At 37.2% G+C, this 13,715-nt stretch overlaps 1 protein-coding gene across 1 annotated transcript in view; it reads right to left on the reverse strand.

The window, feature by feature from the left end:
- LOC122788658 (deleted in malignant brain tumors 1 protein-like) overlaps positions 1–13,715 on the reverse strand; it is a 1,289,564-nt gene that overhangs the window by 882,424 nt on the left and 393,425 nt on the right. The window contains exon 12 of the mRNA XM_044055554.1: positions 7,335–7,379. Within this exon, the coding sequence (XP_043911489.1) occupies positions 7,335–7,379 (45 nt within the window). The remainder of the gene's footprint in view (positions 1–7,334; positions 7,380–13,715) is intronic.

The following is a 13,715-nucleotide window of genomic DNA, read 5'->3' on the forward strand; positions in this document are numbered from 1 at the left end:
CTGAAATTGGATAAACTGATTACATGTGTTACAGATAAGGCATGTCTGCAAAATAACTTGACTAAATTGACCATTTGGGCACAGGAGAATAATATGCTGATAAATACATCAAAAACTAAGCATATACAATTTGGTAGGCATAAATTGAAAGGTAAATATTTAATACAGCACACTGTCATTGAAACTGTAGACTCATTTAAGGACCTGTGTATATGGGGTAGAGTCAGCTATGAGTTTTTCTAATCATATCAACCAATTGGTTAATGATAGTTATAGAACTATAGGTTGTATAAAAAGATTTATAAAGTCTAGGAAATCAAAAATAATGAAGTCATTGTTTGTTAGTTACATTAGACCCAAACCTGAGTATGGAATAACAATATGGAAACCCTGTAAGAAAACAAGCATGAATAAACTGGAACGAGTACAGCAGAAATATACCAAGGGTATCCATGGATGTGAAAATGAAGTTATTATAAAAGACTAAAATATCTGAACTTGTACAGTGTCTCTTACAGATATCTAAGAGGAGATCTTATTCAGGTATATAGGGCATTTAGGGACAACTACCCCTGGGAATGTTAGGGGTTAACAAAAATTACTAGAGAATCATCAGATAACCTATGCAGAAGATTCTATAGGAATGAGAAGTGCACTAATTGGTTCTCTGACAGAGTAGCTGATGCATGGAACAAACTACCAAATTGCATTAAAGCAAGTACTAGTTTAGATATTTTTAAGAACAGCCTGGATACTTATTATGGGAACAAATGTTTTGCTATATTTGCAAGCTAGAAGGGCATTAATGCCCGTGCTTAAAATATTTGTATGTATGTACGTGTGTATGTATGTATAAGCTTAATTACCTTTCCTTTCACTTTGTTATAACCGTTACTTACATCCTGGATTCCTTACATGACTGCATCCCATTTTATAAACGTCATCCCTGAAAGCAACTAATTGATTAATTAAATTAATTAAAAATACTGTATTTGTTTTGATAAGGTCATATGATCTCCTGAATGCTTTTAAAATGTGAAGCACTCTATTGCTATTTGCATTAAGCACACATCACATCACTTGCTGATTTATGTCTGCTATAATTATAGTATAATATCAACTACTATTATGTAGTGTTTCATTATGCTCCTTAGGTGGTTAACAAACATTATAGAATGTTCTAGTTTGTTTTTGTTTCATATCCAAAAATGTGTTCAAGTGTTCTGCGTATTTGTATGTATGTTTGTTACAATCATAATGATTGCTACTTTTTTGGAGCTTTGCTCCCCAGGAATTTCTGTCCTAGTCAGACTTTCCTAGTAAACAAATACAAATAGACAGAGAGAGACAAACAAACAATGTAGAGTATTAAGTACTAAAACTAAGCTTGCTAAGAAATTATTAAGTAGCAGTGACCCATTAAGAGTTTCAAGTGCCCCATAAACAGACCAGGCATAAGGAGACCCTCATTCATACTGCGGTAGGTGCTGTTGGTAACTGTTTAATGCCATCATGGTACTGAAGGTGTTACAAAAACCATGTTGCTGATCACACAGAAGACTATAAATGTTTGTTTTCAAATGTTTTCATAACAAATTTTAAAATATATTAGTAAAAAGGCAAAGATCTAAGATAAGTATTTAGGGTATTGTAGAGCAGAGAATTTAGGTCAGGGAATATGATGGACAGACTTTGCCAAATGCTAATGAATGGTTATACATATGGTTACACACATATTTCTTAAACTTTCAGAGCATTAGGGTATAAAGCTGGATTAGGATAACATCCAGAAAAATCAGTAATAATAAGAAAAGGGAATTGGGGGGGCAGTGGAAGTGAAGGAAACTAAAGGAGGAGAGAGCATTTGGGCTTAAAAGTAGAACAAGTCAGGAGGAAAAAGGGGTAGGAAGGATCGGCATAATGTTTGACAAGTGGATAGAAATGTTTAAAGACTGGGAAGGATGATTAGTCTGGTAAGGTGCATGATTTTACCAAATGTAAATTATATGGGGAGAGATATTCAAATCAAACCCAAGAGCAATGGATAGAAGAAATTCAGCAAGTGTGTGGCAGGTATATACTGAGAGAGAGAAAAGAGGCTGAATATCATAGGAGTGAGTGAAAGCTGATAGAAAGTCAGGAAGAAGGTGAACACCAGATTTCAAAAGATATATAACAGCAATAAATCTAGCTCAGAAGATAAGGTAGGAGAAAGTTTGGTGGGAAGAAATATATAAAGGGAAATATATAGATATGCACCAAGAAATCAGACAAGGGAAATGTAGAGTTTTCTTAGAATAAAATCTATAAAAGGTATATTGCTGGAAAGACAATTAGATAGATTATGGGGTATCAAGGCAGAGGAAATAGAAAGTAAACTGGGGTAGAGGGAGAAGAGATGCATCACTGTAATGAAATAATTTTACAAATTACATAATTGGAAGAATGGTTAAGGTATTTTTCTCCCAAGCCCAAGGTACAGGGTTTGTTCCTTATTTTCAAACAATATGTGGAATTTGTATGTAGGGAGAGGTGGGTAGAGACTGGCCTGCTTTGAAGAAATGCACCATAAATATGGAGGAGCAGGAGCAGAAGTGGATTTTTTTTTTTTTTTTCAGAGTAGGGTCCTTGTGAAAATCCATAGAAAAGATGCAGACAGTGGTGGAAAGGGAGGATGCAAGATGAACGGTAAAGGGAAGTATAAAGGCAGAAGCTAAAGGAAATGGGGAAAAATATTCAGGGGTTGGAAAAAGACATATAAAGGTAATACAGGGAAAATATATAAGGGGCTGGTAGAAAGAAGAGCCCAGACAGCAATGGAAAGATTAAAGGAAGAGTGGAACACAGCATTATAGAAACAGAAACCTTGTCTTTACAGGAGTTTTAGTAATTATAGATTTACCTCCATATCCACAGCTCACTGTGCACTAGTTAATTGTTGGACTTTCTGGTTTCTCAATTTACAAGCTTTGTATTCATTCCATTTCCATCCACTAAAAGTTGGAACTAACTGGGTTGGATTAGTAGCAGGCTTCCTTTTCAAAGTGAGCCCTCTGACCTTTGTTTTTCAAGTATGTGACGCAGGAGACACATTCACTGTCTTAGTTATTGCAGAATGTGGGGTGGTGAATTTTTGGGCAGTTCTGCAATGATGGGATTTTATTCATTTGAGTCTTTTGAGTATGCATAACGTGTTTTCCAACTAACCAGTGATATGATTTGCTGAGGACATGTTGAAGATTTTGTAGAATATTTTGTGATTAGTAGCAGACTCAGAAGACAGGATCATCTATGTTGAGTATAAGGATGGATGAGTTGGGAGAAGTAGGTACGGAGTTAATGAAAACGCTAAACAGAACAGAGACTAGCAATAATTCTCTAGGACCCTAGTAACTATGTGTCTGGTGGTGATATTGAAGTATTGTACTTCACTGCAAATATTCTGTCTGAGAGGTAACTGGAAAACCATTCAGTGGTGGAGGAACCAAAACTGGGGTATGACAAGACATTAATAGGAAGTAATGATTTATTGAATGAAATGTTTTGGTGAAAGAAAAGGGCATATATGAGATGTGCTTTGTTTATGTCAGTAAGTATTGTATCATTATGCAAGATATGCAAGGTAGTATGGGTACTTTTAGTTTTTACAAACCTATGTTGATATGAGGACAATAAGTTGAGCTGATCAAGCTAGCTTGTGAGTTTGTTATAAATAGCTTTTTCCAGTAGCATGTCTAGATGTGGTAAAAAGGAGACATGTCAGATTTCAGAATCTTTATGAAGTTTAGAGTTATTGGTGAGACAAATGTTTTTTCCATATGTGTTGGAACTTTTGCTTTTGGGGGTAGGTACCATATTGGTAGCATGTGTGAAGTATATAAACTGACTGAACCAGAAGAACTGTGATTAAGAAGGGGTTGAAGACAAGGGTCTTTGTCTTTTGGATAATCTTTTTGAGATAAAACTTACTGATTGTACAAAGATAAGTGACTCTAAGGATGGAAAGGTTGCTCAAATAAATCAAAATATGGTAGTTGGGTCTCTCTGCGGACAAATACAAAGTGCTACACTTGGGCCACAGCAACCTGTTGTACTGCTGGGGAGAGTGGAGGAGTAGAAAACGGAGCAGGAAGAGGATCTTGGGGCATTAATTTTATCTGGACTGCACCACCATGAGATGAGTGGAGATAGCTGTGGAAACATTAGACAGTCCCCTGATCTATAATTTTTAGGGGGGTTGACGCCAGAGGCAGAGAAGTACTGCTCCTACTCACTTATTGTGTCTTAATCAGAACTTGATAGTTTGCCTGGTTGACATAGTTTCTGTTGTCTTCTTTGTTTTAAACCTGAATCCTTTTGGCTGGAATGGGAACAGTTGCTAGGAAGACATTTTACAGTGATGACAAAGGCCTTTATAGATATGGCAGTGGAGCACCCATAAATGGAAACTTCTATATTGGTCTTCAAAACTCCACAGTACCTATTCTGTATGTTTCCAATTTATTTTTTACTACTTGTGGTATAAGGAGAACCTAATGTGTACTATTCAGGACATTTCCAAGATGAGGACATCAGACTGCTGGAAGGACTCCAGAAAAAAAAGCCAGTAGAAGAGTTAATGGGATAGAAGGGAAAAGTGTTGATCAAAGACAAGGGAAGGTGACATTCTTTATGCTAGAGATTAGAATAGAGAAGAGGCATGATGTGAGTACATAGAATTATTTTGAGGAGATGTGAAAGTGACATACTTAGCGGAAAGAATTCAAGCATACCTCTCACCTGTCCATATTTTCACAGGATGTCCAGATTTTTGCGTCATACTTTCAGTCTGTTTCTCATGAAATTTTGCCTTTCTGGACAATCTTTGACAAATTGGTAAGGATTAAAGTCAGAGAATATTGACAGACATTTGAGTTTCATACTTCATACCATTAAGAAAATTCATTCTAATCCAAAACCGGTTATTCTATCAACTTTCTGCAATTGTAAGAGCAATATTTGAAAATTGTCCCTGTTTTTGTTATTTATGGCTTTGCCCCGATTTCTTGCTCTAAGAGGTTGAGAGGTATAAATGCAAGGAAGGGGCAGAGGTAGCACAATGTAGACACATGAAAATATTTCATACATATGGTTGTGGACGTGAAATGGCCTGCAAGAATAAATGGTATAGAAGGTATCCATAGAGACTTTCAAGAGGCCATGGCAAAGGCACAGAATGAATAAAGAGGAGTGAAGAGAAGAGAAGGAAGTACAATTTGTAATGTTTTTACAGGATAGACTAGAGTGCATTATTACCTCCTTCTGTTATCAAGCAAATGTAGTATAACTATGGGGATATCAGGGTTTCAAAATGAGCTTTGTTTTGGGAAGGAAAACATTAGTAACTTCAGACAAGGAACACAGCAGAATTTGAAACGTTTGCATTGCCTTCGTACAAAATCATCAGGTAAGCACACAGATGACAAGTGACAAGAGCAGCATTGTGGGAATACAAAAATACAGCAGTGTGTGATTTCTTACAAGCCCCTGAAAATGATGACCAGCACCAGTACACATGCAACTTTGGATCCAATAGTTTGGTATATTTCAGAAGTGTATGAAAACATGATCTCTTTCTGAGGAAGTGGGTTATGCTCTTTGTTTCTGCCAGCACAAACACATACACAAGGTGAGTGACACCATTTTACTATGGTGCTACTCTGTGCCACCAAGTGCAGATTATCCTTTTTATCATTCTAACGATACCTGTCTGGCTGAAAAATCTATTTTTGTAATACACGATTATATCATTTTGGTAGAAAATACCAAGGTGAGAGAAGCACAAACGAGTGACCACAAAAGAGGGAAAAGACAAATGTGTGAGACAGAGAATGAGAGAATCACAAAGCATCGACAACTTCTCTTCTACTTATAAGTAAATAACAGCTACAGATCCAGATCAAGCATCGTGTGAATAGTGGTACTGTTGATGAAACGTTTTTTGTAATGTAATGTGTAGGATTAGGGTTAGAAGTGGGGTAGGTATGCAAATCCTAACCTTAGCCCAACTTCTGTCCTGCCCTTATTTTCTACCAAATGACTGCAGCCATATATATATATATATATATATATATATATATATATGTGTGTGTGTGTGTGTGTGTGTGTATATATATATATATATATATATATATATATATATATATATATATATATATATACACATGCATATATAAAGTATGATTTGCCAAACCATTTCAAAACCATTATAATTTTCTTCTGGCAGGTCCCTTTTTCAAAGTGCAAAGTAGGGTTGCTACCTTTTATCATGGCTAAAACCGGAGTAAAGCCACACCCCTCCCCTCACCAGTAACCCCACCCATCCCACCCCTCTCCCGCCCACATACCACCCATTTTGTGACATCACGATAACATCACATGGTGGGAACGCCCTCTTTTTCTGTTCCTGCTGCCTGCTTTAGGCTGATTTACTATGCTTTTCTATAAAAAAAAGCATAGTAAATCAGCAGATTTACAAACTCCAATAGTCTGTTTCCTTTTTGAAACAGAATACTGGCATTTGTACAGTATTTTCCAGACTACTGGATAATCAGTTTGATTTCCGGATAGTCTGGAAAAAAACAGTGGGGTGGCAACCCTAGTGCAAAGTGCAACATTATGTTGCAGGGTTGTGATTGTTAGGAAGTAAATTGCCATTCAATTGCCAATAGGCACTCTGCCTCCAGCTTTGGGCATTGTTATGCCCTTGAATGGTCCATTATTCCAAATAATGCTAATACTTTTAAGAATGCTTATTCATGCCTGTCATCCCATGTTTTAAGTTACATATTGGAATGTCTGCTCATGATACATAGTATACATATGCCATTCATACCTCTCAACAAGAAATCCAGACAAAGCCAAAATAATGAGGGTACAATGGCCCAAAACTAGGGACATATTTTAAATATTGCTCTTTTTAAATTAGAAATTTGATAGAATAACAAGATTTGTGTTAGCATGCATTATCTGAAGGATATGAAGTCTGAAACTTGTATGTATGTTATTATATAGTGACTTCAGTCCTCAGTGATTTGCCAAAAAACACAAATTCTATCAGAAACAGACTGAACACATGAGGCTAAATTTGAACACTCTGCACAAATCTGGAAAATTGAGAGGTATGATGTCATTATAATGTTAGAACATTCAGAAAGATCACCTAAAAATCAGCATACTTTCTTTAATGCATGATTTCTGGACATGATTCAGGTATCAGTTAACTCAACAAGACATGCTTTATAACCAATGTTAAAATTTTCTAAACATTTCTGTTTCGCAGGAATAGTTGTTACCTGTTGTGTTTGATCCATTTGATACATGAGTTGTCCAATGTGATACTGAAAAAAAGGAAAGTGTTATAATTTTGTATATCACTTACAAGTATCTAATAAAAAAGGCAAATGTTATCTGATTACACTAAACAGGAGAATGGTGTATAATGAAAAGAAACACCTGTGAACACTAAAAATCAGTTGTATTTTGCTAATGAATTTTCTGTTTATGAAAAGCTATAATAGCATTTTTGAATACTAAAGATAAACACACAGTGTATTAGCTATTATGGATAAATTATAACTCATCATAAATTACTTGTATGTTTTATAAAGTCAGAAGTCTGTCTGGCAAATTTTGGAAATAACTTTCTGTGGGACATATTTCTATGGTTTTCTAATCTTCCATTAACATTATACAACTACCCACCTGGAGTTTCTTTTGTACAGGCTTGAAGATGGTATTTCAATTAAAGGGAGACTTGAGGCTTCACCTCTGGCATATTTATATATATAATTTCTTTGTGTAGGTATGTGTATAGATATGTGTGTACATGTATAAATGTATCATTGTTTAATAAAGCAGGGTTTAATGTGTTAGCGTTTTGGTGTGGTTCAGGATATAGTAAGAGACTTGTATGATTTGTTGAGATTCAGTAACTCAAAGGGAAGTCTTTTAGTCTTAATGATGGTGGGCACCAGGCAAATCAGTTATAGCCGAGGCCTTCTCATGATTACAACTCTATTGGCATGTACTATTGCTTAAAGATCATGTGTGTCACAAATGACATTAGTAAAACAGCAAACAAAGAAATTCCCAGGTGGACTTAGTAGGTGCTGAGTCAGTATGAATGTAGATTACATTGCTACTGCAAGTGATGTAGCTATTAAGTCATCTTAGTACTCTGTATGCAAAGTTCTGATCATCAAAGTTTATCAGACAGCCAAGTTCCTTAATGGGAGTCAGGAAGATTGTCCCTTTGAAATGACAGATATCTCTACATTTCTATGTACTATTTATATTTGCATCAGGGTACAAATGTAAAACCACAATATGACCTCTTTAAGACCAAAATAAATTATTTTCAGAGACCTCAGCTGGTGATGTAGTCCGAGATATGAAGAAAGACAACATTGCCCAGTACTTTGGAAAGAAGATGGAAAAGAGACACTGAATGGCAGATATATATGATCATTTAGTTCCATAACTTAGGAAAATGGACCACAGTGATTTCTAAGAATGAAGTCTGTAAAAATTGTTAAATAAGAGTGGAAGTGGGCATGTGCTGAGAAATATTTGAGGAGACCATCATACATTGTACTACATAATGAGGGAGCTTCAAAAAGTTCAGAACATTTTCAGATGTTAAAGAGGAGCTGGTGATGGAAGAAGCTTGGGAGAAAAAGCTGTGAGAGACCTGTGAGTAATTCATGGCCTCTGCACGCCTTCTCTTCCTGACATTTCACCTTATTCTCTATGATTGGTGTTCTTCCCAAGCTACATGTAAAGACTTACTTCTACTCTTTCATCTCACAAGACTCATGTGTGATGCTAATTACATTTGGTCTGATCATAACAGAAAAGGCCATCGGTAAAATTTCACCTGAAGCAAGGAAATGTCTTTCTTCTGATTCCTGAACTGGGGTATAATACCTTCAGATATAAACTTGTTATCCATCTAAACACTATATAAATGCAGTTGTCTTAATAATGAAGGCTAATTTCTTCTGTAGCCACAATGCCAACATTTATTATTTATAACATGAGATTATTGTTATGACTTGTATGACCAGCATAAATTTAATTAAGCTGAGAACTAAATTTAATTACCTTTAACTTCCTTTTTTTTATGCCTTATTACTGTTCCTGCTAGTTTTTGTTATTGTTATTTTGATTAGGTACTAAATGTTGCTCTGAATTACTATAACTTACATAATATATGTACTGATATTTATTGATTGTAATCTGTAACATCTATGATATATTTGCACTTGCATGCCTTCCCCAGACATACTGTAAACGTCTGCAATAACTATACACTAGAGGCTGTGATATCTTTCACATTGTTCTTTCTAGCCTAGTCCAAGCCTGTTCCCCACCCAACATCTCCTCATCTCGGGTTAAATCTTACGCCAAATCAGTCATCATCTTTTAAGAGGGCTGGTGGCACATCTCCACCACCCAATTAAACTGTCTTTAAGGACTTATTTGGGGCAAACCTGACTCTTGTTGTAGAAGATCTATGCAAATTTTCCATAAATGCCCCATTTATACTAGGGTTATCATGTATAGCCATGTTCGATTTGGGAGGTGAGCATTATTAAGTGTTTGAAAAGGGTGGCAGATACTTTGGTGTATCTACATAAAGGTGTATATGGCTAGGCATCTTATGGTACCTGTGAAAGTGCAACTAGTATGCTTCATGTGTTCCTATTTTCCAAATTACTGTATGTACTTGTGTAAATCTTTGCATTTGTTATATGTATTTATTCTTATATGCTACATGTGCCTAACTTGTTTGATCTTTGCATGTGTTATATCTACTTATTTCAACAAGATACTTGTGCCTAATTTGTCTGGTCTTTGCAATTATTATATGTAAATATGTATATTATATTATATGTATTATATGTATATGTAAACAAACTTTACAACAAAAGGAAGAAACTTTTGCAGAAAAGAGGAAAATCCCAGGATGCAAAAAACTCCCTTACTAGCCTCAGTAAGAAACTGAGATGCCTCATAAAATCCTCCAAAGCTAGTTATGAAAATAAAATTGCCAAAGATTCCAATGACAACCACAAAGCATTCTATAACTATGTCAAGAATCTAAATGGCAATGCTCAGATCTGCTCTGAGCTAAAACAGAATGGCAATAAATATACTGATCCAAAGGATATTGCCAATATCCTGGCAGATCGATTCAGTGCCAACTTCACCCCAGTCTCACCCCGTAAATGGCCCATCTCAATACCGGAAGATTGCCAAATTCCAGTAATAACGGCCACACAGGTACAAAACGCACTCTCTAAAGCCAAGAATACAGCATCCATGGGACCAGATGAGATCCCGGGCTGTGTACTACATGAACTACAATATGAACTGGCACCTCACCTAAGTGTCATGTTTAATCATAGCCTCACCTCAGGTTTCGTGCCCACTGAGTGGCACAGAGCTACAGTTATCCCAATCCACAAGGGGGGATCCACCTTGGATCCCGGAAACTACCGTCCCATCAGTCTGACAAGCCTTATCTGCAAGGCCATGGAGCGTATTATCATGGAACTTATAAACAAAGACATTGGTAACCTTCAAACACTGGACCCCACCCAGTTTGGGTTTGTGAAGGGCCGATCTTGTCTCCTGAACCTGATTGACTTCTTTGAATCAGTCTCCAGTGCCATGGACAAGGGTAAGGTGGTCCACACAGCCTATCTAGACCTTGTCAAGGCCTTTGACACCATCTCCCACTCTGGAATCATAGATAAACTTACTAAGTTGGGTATTAATCCCTATGTCACCCAATGGGTTGCTAAATGGCTTACTGACAGAACCCACACTGTAAAAGTAGCCGACTTCAAATCCAGCTCCAGACAAGTGACAAGTGGAGTACCTCAGGGTTCAGTCCTGGGGCCGCTCTTGTTTGGCATCTACTTCTCTGAAGTACAGGTCAACACAAAGGGACTCTGGCTAACAAAGTTTGCAGATGACTGCAAACTGGGAGCCATTATTGAATCCCCAAATGATGTGGATACTCTACAAAAGGGCCTTACAGAAACAGATGCTTGGTGCCAGAGCCATGGGCTCAAGCTCAATGGCAAGAAATGTATTGTTATCCCCTTTGGGAAAAAACATGTATCCATGAATTACCATATAAGTGGCAGTACACTAAACACAGAAAGTGTGATAAGAGACTTAGGGACACAGGTGGACAGTGGTCTCACCTTCGATAACCACATCGCCACAACAGTCTGGAAATCCTTCTATGTGGCACACCTCATCACAAAGGGCTTTTCATCCATAAAAAAGGAGGTCATTGTCCCACTGTATTCATCCCTCATTAGACCCATTATAGAATACAACGCCCCATTTGGTATGTACCTCTCAAGACATCTGCAACAACTGGAAAGGCCTCAGAAATACCTCACTAAAAGAATCACAGGCCTAAAGCAGATGCCCTACGCTGACCGCCTTAAAAAACTCTAGCTATACTCTGTCACATATCGTCTACTCAGAGGCGATCTCTGCTTAACATACAAGGCCATGTCAAACCCAGAGCTGTTGGACATGCTACACTTAAAGAAATCCCAATCCCTCAGAGCTACACGCTCCAGGGATCTAAACCTTGTCATCACAATAAACAAAACATGCTGGAGGAATAGGTTCCTGACCCAGAGACTCCCCAGACTCTGGAATAGATTGCCCATACATGTCAAGCAGAGTGCCTCTTTGGACCTCTTCAAGAGGAACCTTGACGATTGGATGGGAGAAAGGAAATTCACCCCAGGGATCACGTCAGTCGCCCTGCTAGACAGGGGTCCAGGAAAGTAAATAATGTGGGAAGAAATAGCCAGGGAATTGTTATGGCTAGGCTTGTATAGGCCCTAGGGCTGATAGCCTATGAACCTATGAACCTATGTACTGACTCTTATAAGATACATATGCTTAATTTGTCTGCTTTTTGGCTCAGATGATAGCTGAAAGGGTCTTTATATTTGCCTTTTCAACAGGTAAACAAGTAAGTAAATAAATATTTATGTGATATAATTATGAATAATTACAACAATAATTATTACTTTAAATATGTGACATAAAAAGACATGCTGGTGAGACAGATATGTGTCTCAGACGATACAAAGCTCTGGGTCAGTCTCCTGTCCATGTGAAGCAGTGTCCATCCCCAACACTATGTATGTGTAACCTTGACCAGTGGATGGGAAATCAGAAATTCACCTCAAGACTGGCCCTCATGTCTCTGATAGACAGTGGCAGACAGTAATATCCAAAGTAACATAACCCCCACATAACCTCTAGCAATATCATAACTAACAAAACCCCTTCTAATAAACGCCCATGATGCATGGGGACACAACTGGGTTGGATTGCATGGCTAGGCTTATAAAGGTCCTGATGCTCATTAGCCTAGTATATATCTATGAACAAAGTTATGAACCTATAAAAAATACTCCTGCCCATTCTTGTGACAGCAGTTAGTCTGCTGTGCTTCAAGCAGCACTTAATTTAACAGACTGAGTGAGATGCATTACAGTCTGGCAGCCATAGTGAAGTTTGCCAGTGCAGATGCTCTTACCGAATCAAATGATTGCTATTCCTGATTCAGGAAGTTTCATTGCACAGGATAGCAATTTAAGTAATTAGCTAAAGTCACATTACATTGAATATCAGTTACACATTACATTATGCTGTGGGTGGATTGGAAACTCTAAATTGGCCCTAGGTGTGAGTGCATGCATGTGTGTGCCCTCTTGTAGAAGGTTGTGCGCTGGGCTGGCAACTCGACACCATAAAACTCCACTGACAATCATGAGTGGACAGGTGATCCGCTGTGGCGACCCCTAACTGGGAAAAGCCGAAAGAAGAAGAAGAAGAAGAAATGAATATCAATACAGGCTTTGCTAATGCTAAATTTTTGTTTTAGATGCTGTTCAAATCAATACTTAATATGCATAATGAAGAAAGTTAGTCATTTGCAAATTACTGCTTTCAAGAAGTATTGTCATTCCAGAAGCTGCAAAGACTGACCAGTGCTAGATCTTAGATTGCAGAGCACTATTAATGTTCTTCCAGGGTATGATGGAATGATTTTATGGTAGTAGTGAGCATAGGAAATGCTTTGAGACACTGCACACAATACACAAAAGATTTTGGATATGAAAATATAGAGAATAAACTGAACTGTTTCTTTTGCCTATTTTTTGCCTATTACTTCCCAGTGTGGAGTGGAGTAACAGGAAACACTTCTTGTAATGGAATCAAAGAGCAGGTGTAGTGTTACATTAAGATGCAATGAAGTATTGAGATTGTAATGGGGGAGTAGCCGAAGGTTTGAGAAACAACATCTTACTTGGTTGTTTTTAAATATGCTAAGCTGATCTGTGTTTGCTTGAATTAATCTTTACTCCATCCTTTGAGCTGCTCTGTACTCCATGTCTTAAGTATTAGTTGTAAGAATGAAAACTGATCAACAGATGAGGAATTGGAAGAATGTAATAAGGTACATCGGAGAAATAAAGAAAATATGAGAAATTCAGCTTCGACATTTAACCACAACAAACAAATACTTATTGTGTCTTAACCAGAACTTAATAGCGTGCCTGGTTGACATAGTTTCTGTTGTCTTCTTTGTTTTAAACCTGAATCCTTTTGGTTGGAATGGGAAC

This window comes from Protopterus annectens, chromosome 14.part0 (genome assembly GCF_019279795.1).
Source record: "Protopterus annectens isolate FY-2018-M chromosome 14.part0, PAN1.0, whole genome shotgun sequence".
Taxonomy (NCBI): domain Eukaryota; kingdom Metazoa; phylum Chordata; order Ceratodontiformes; family Protopteridae; genus Protopterus; species Protopterus annectens.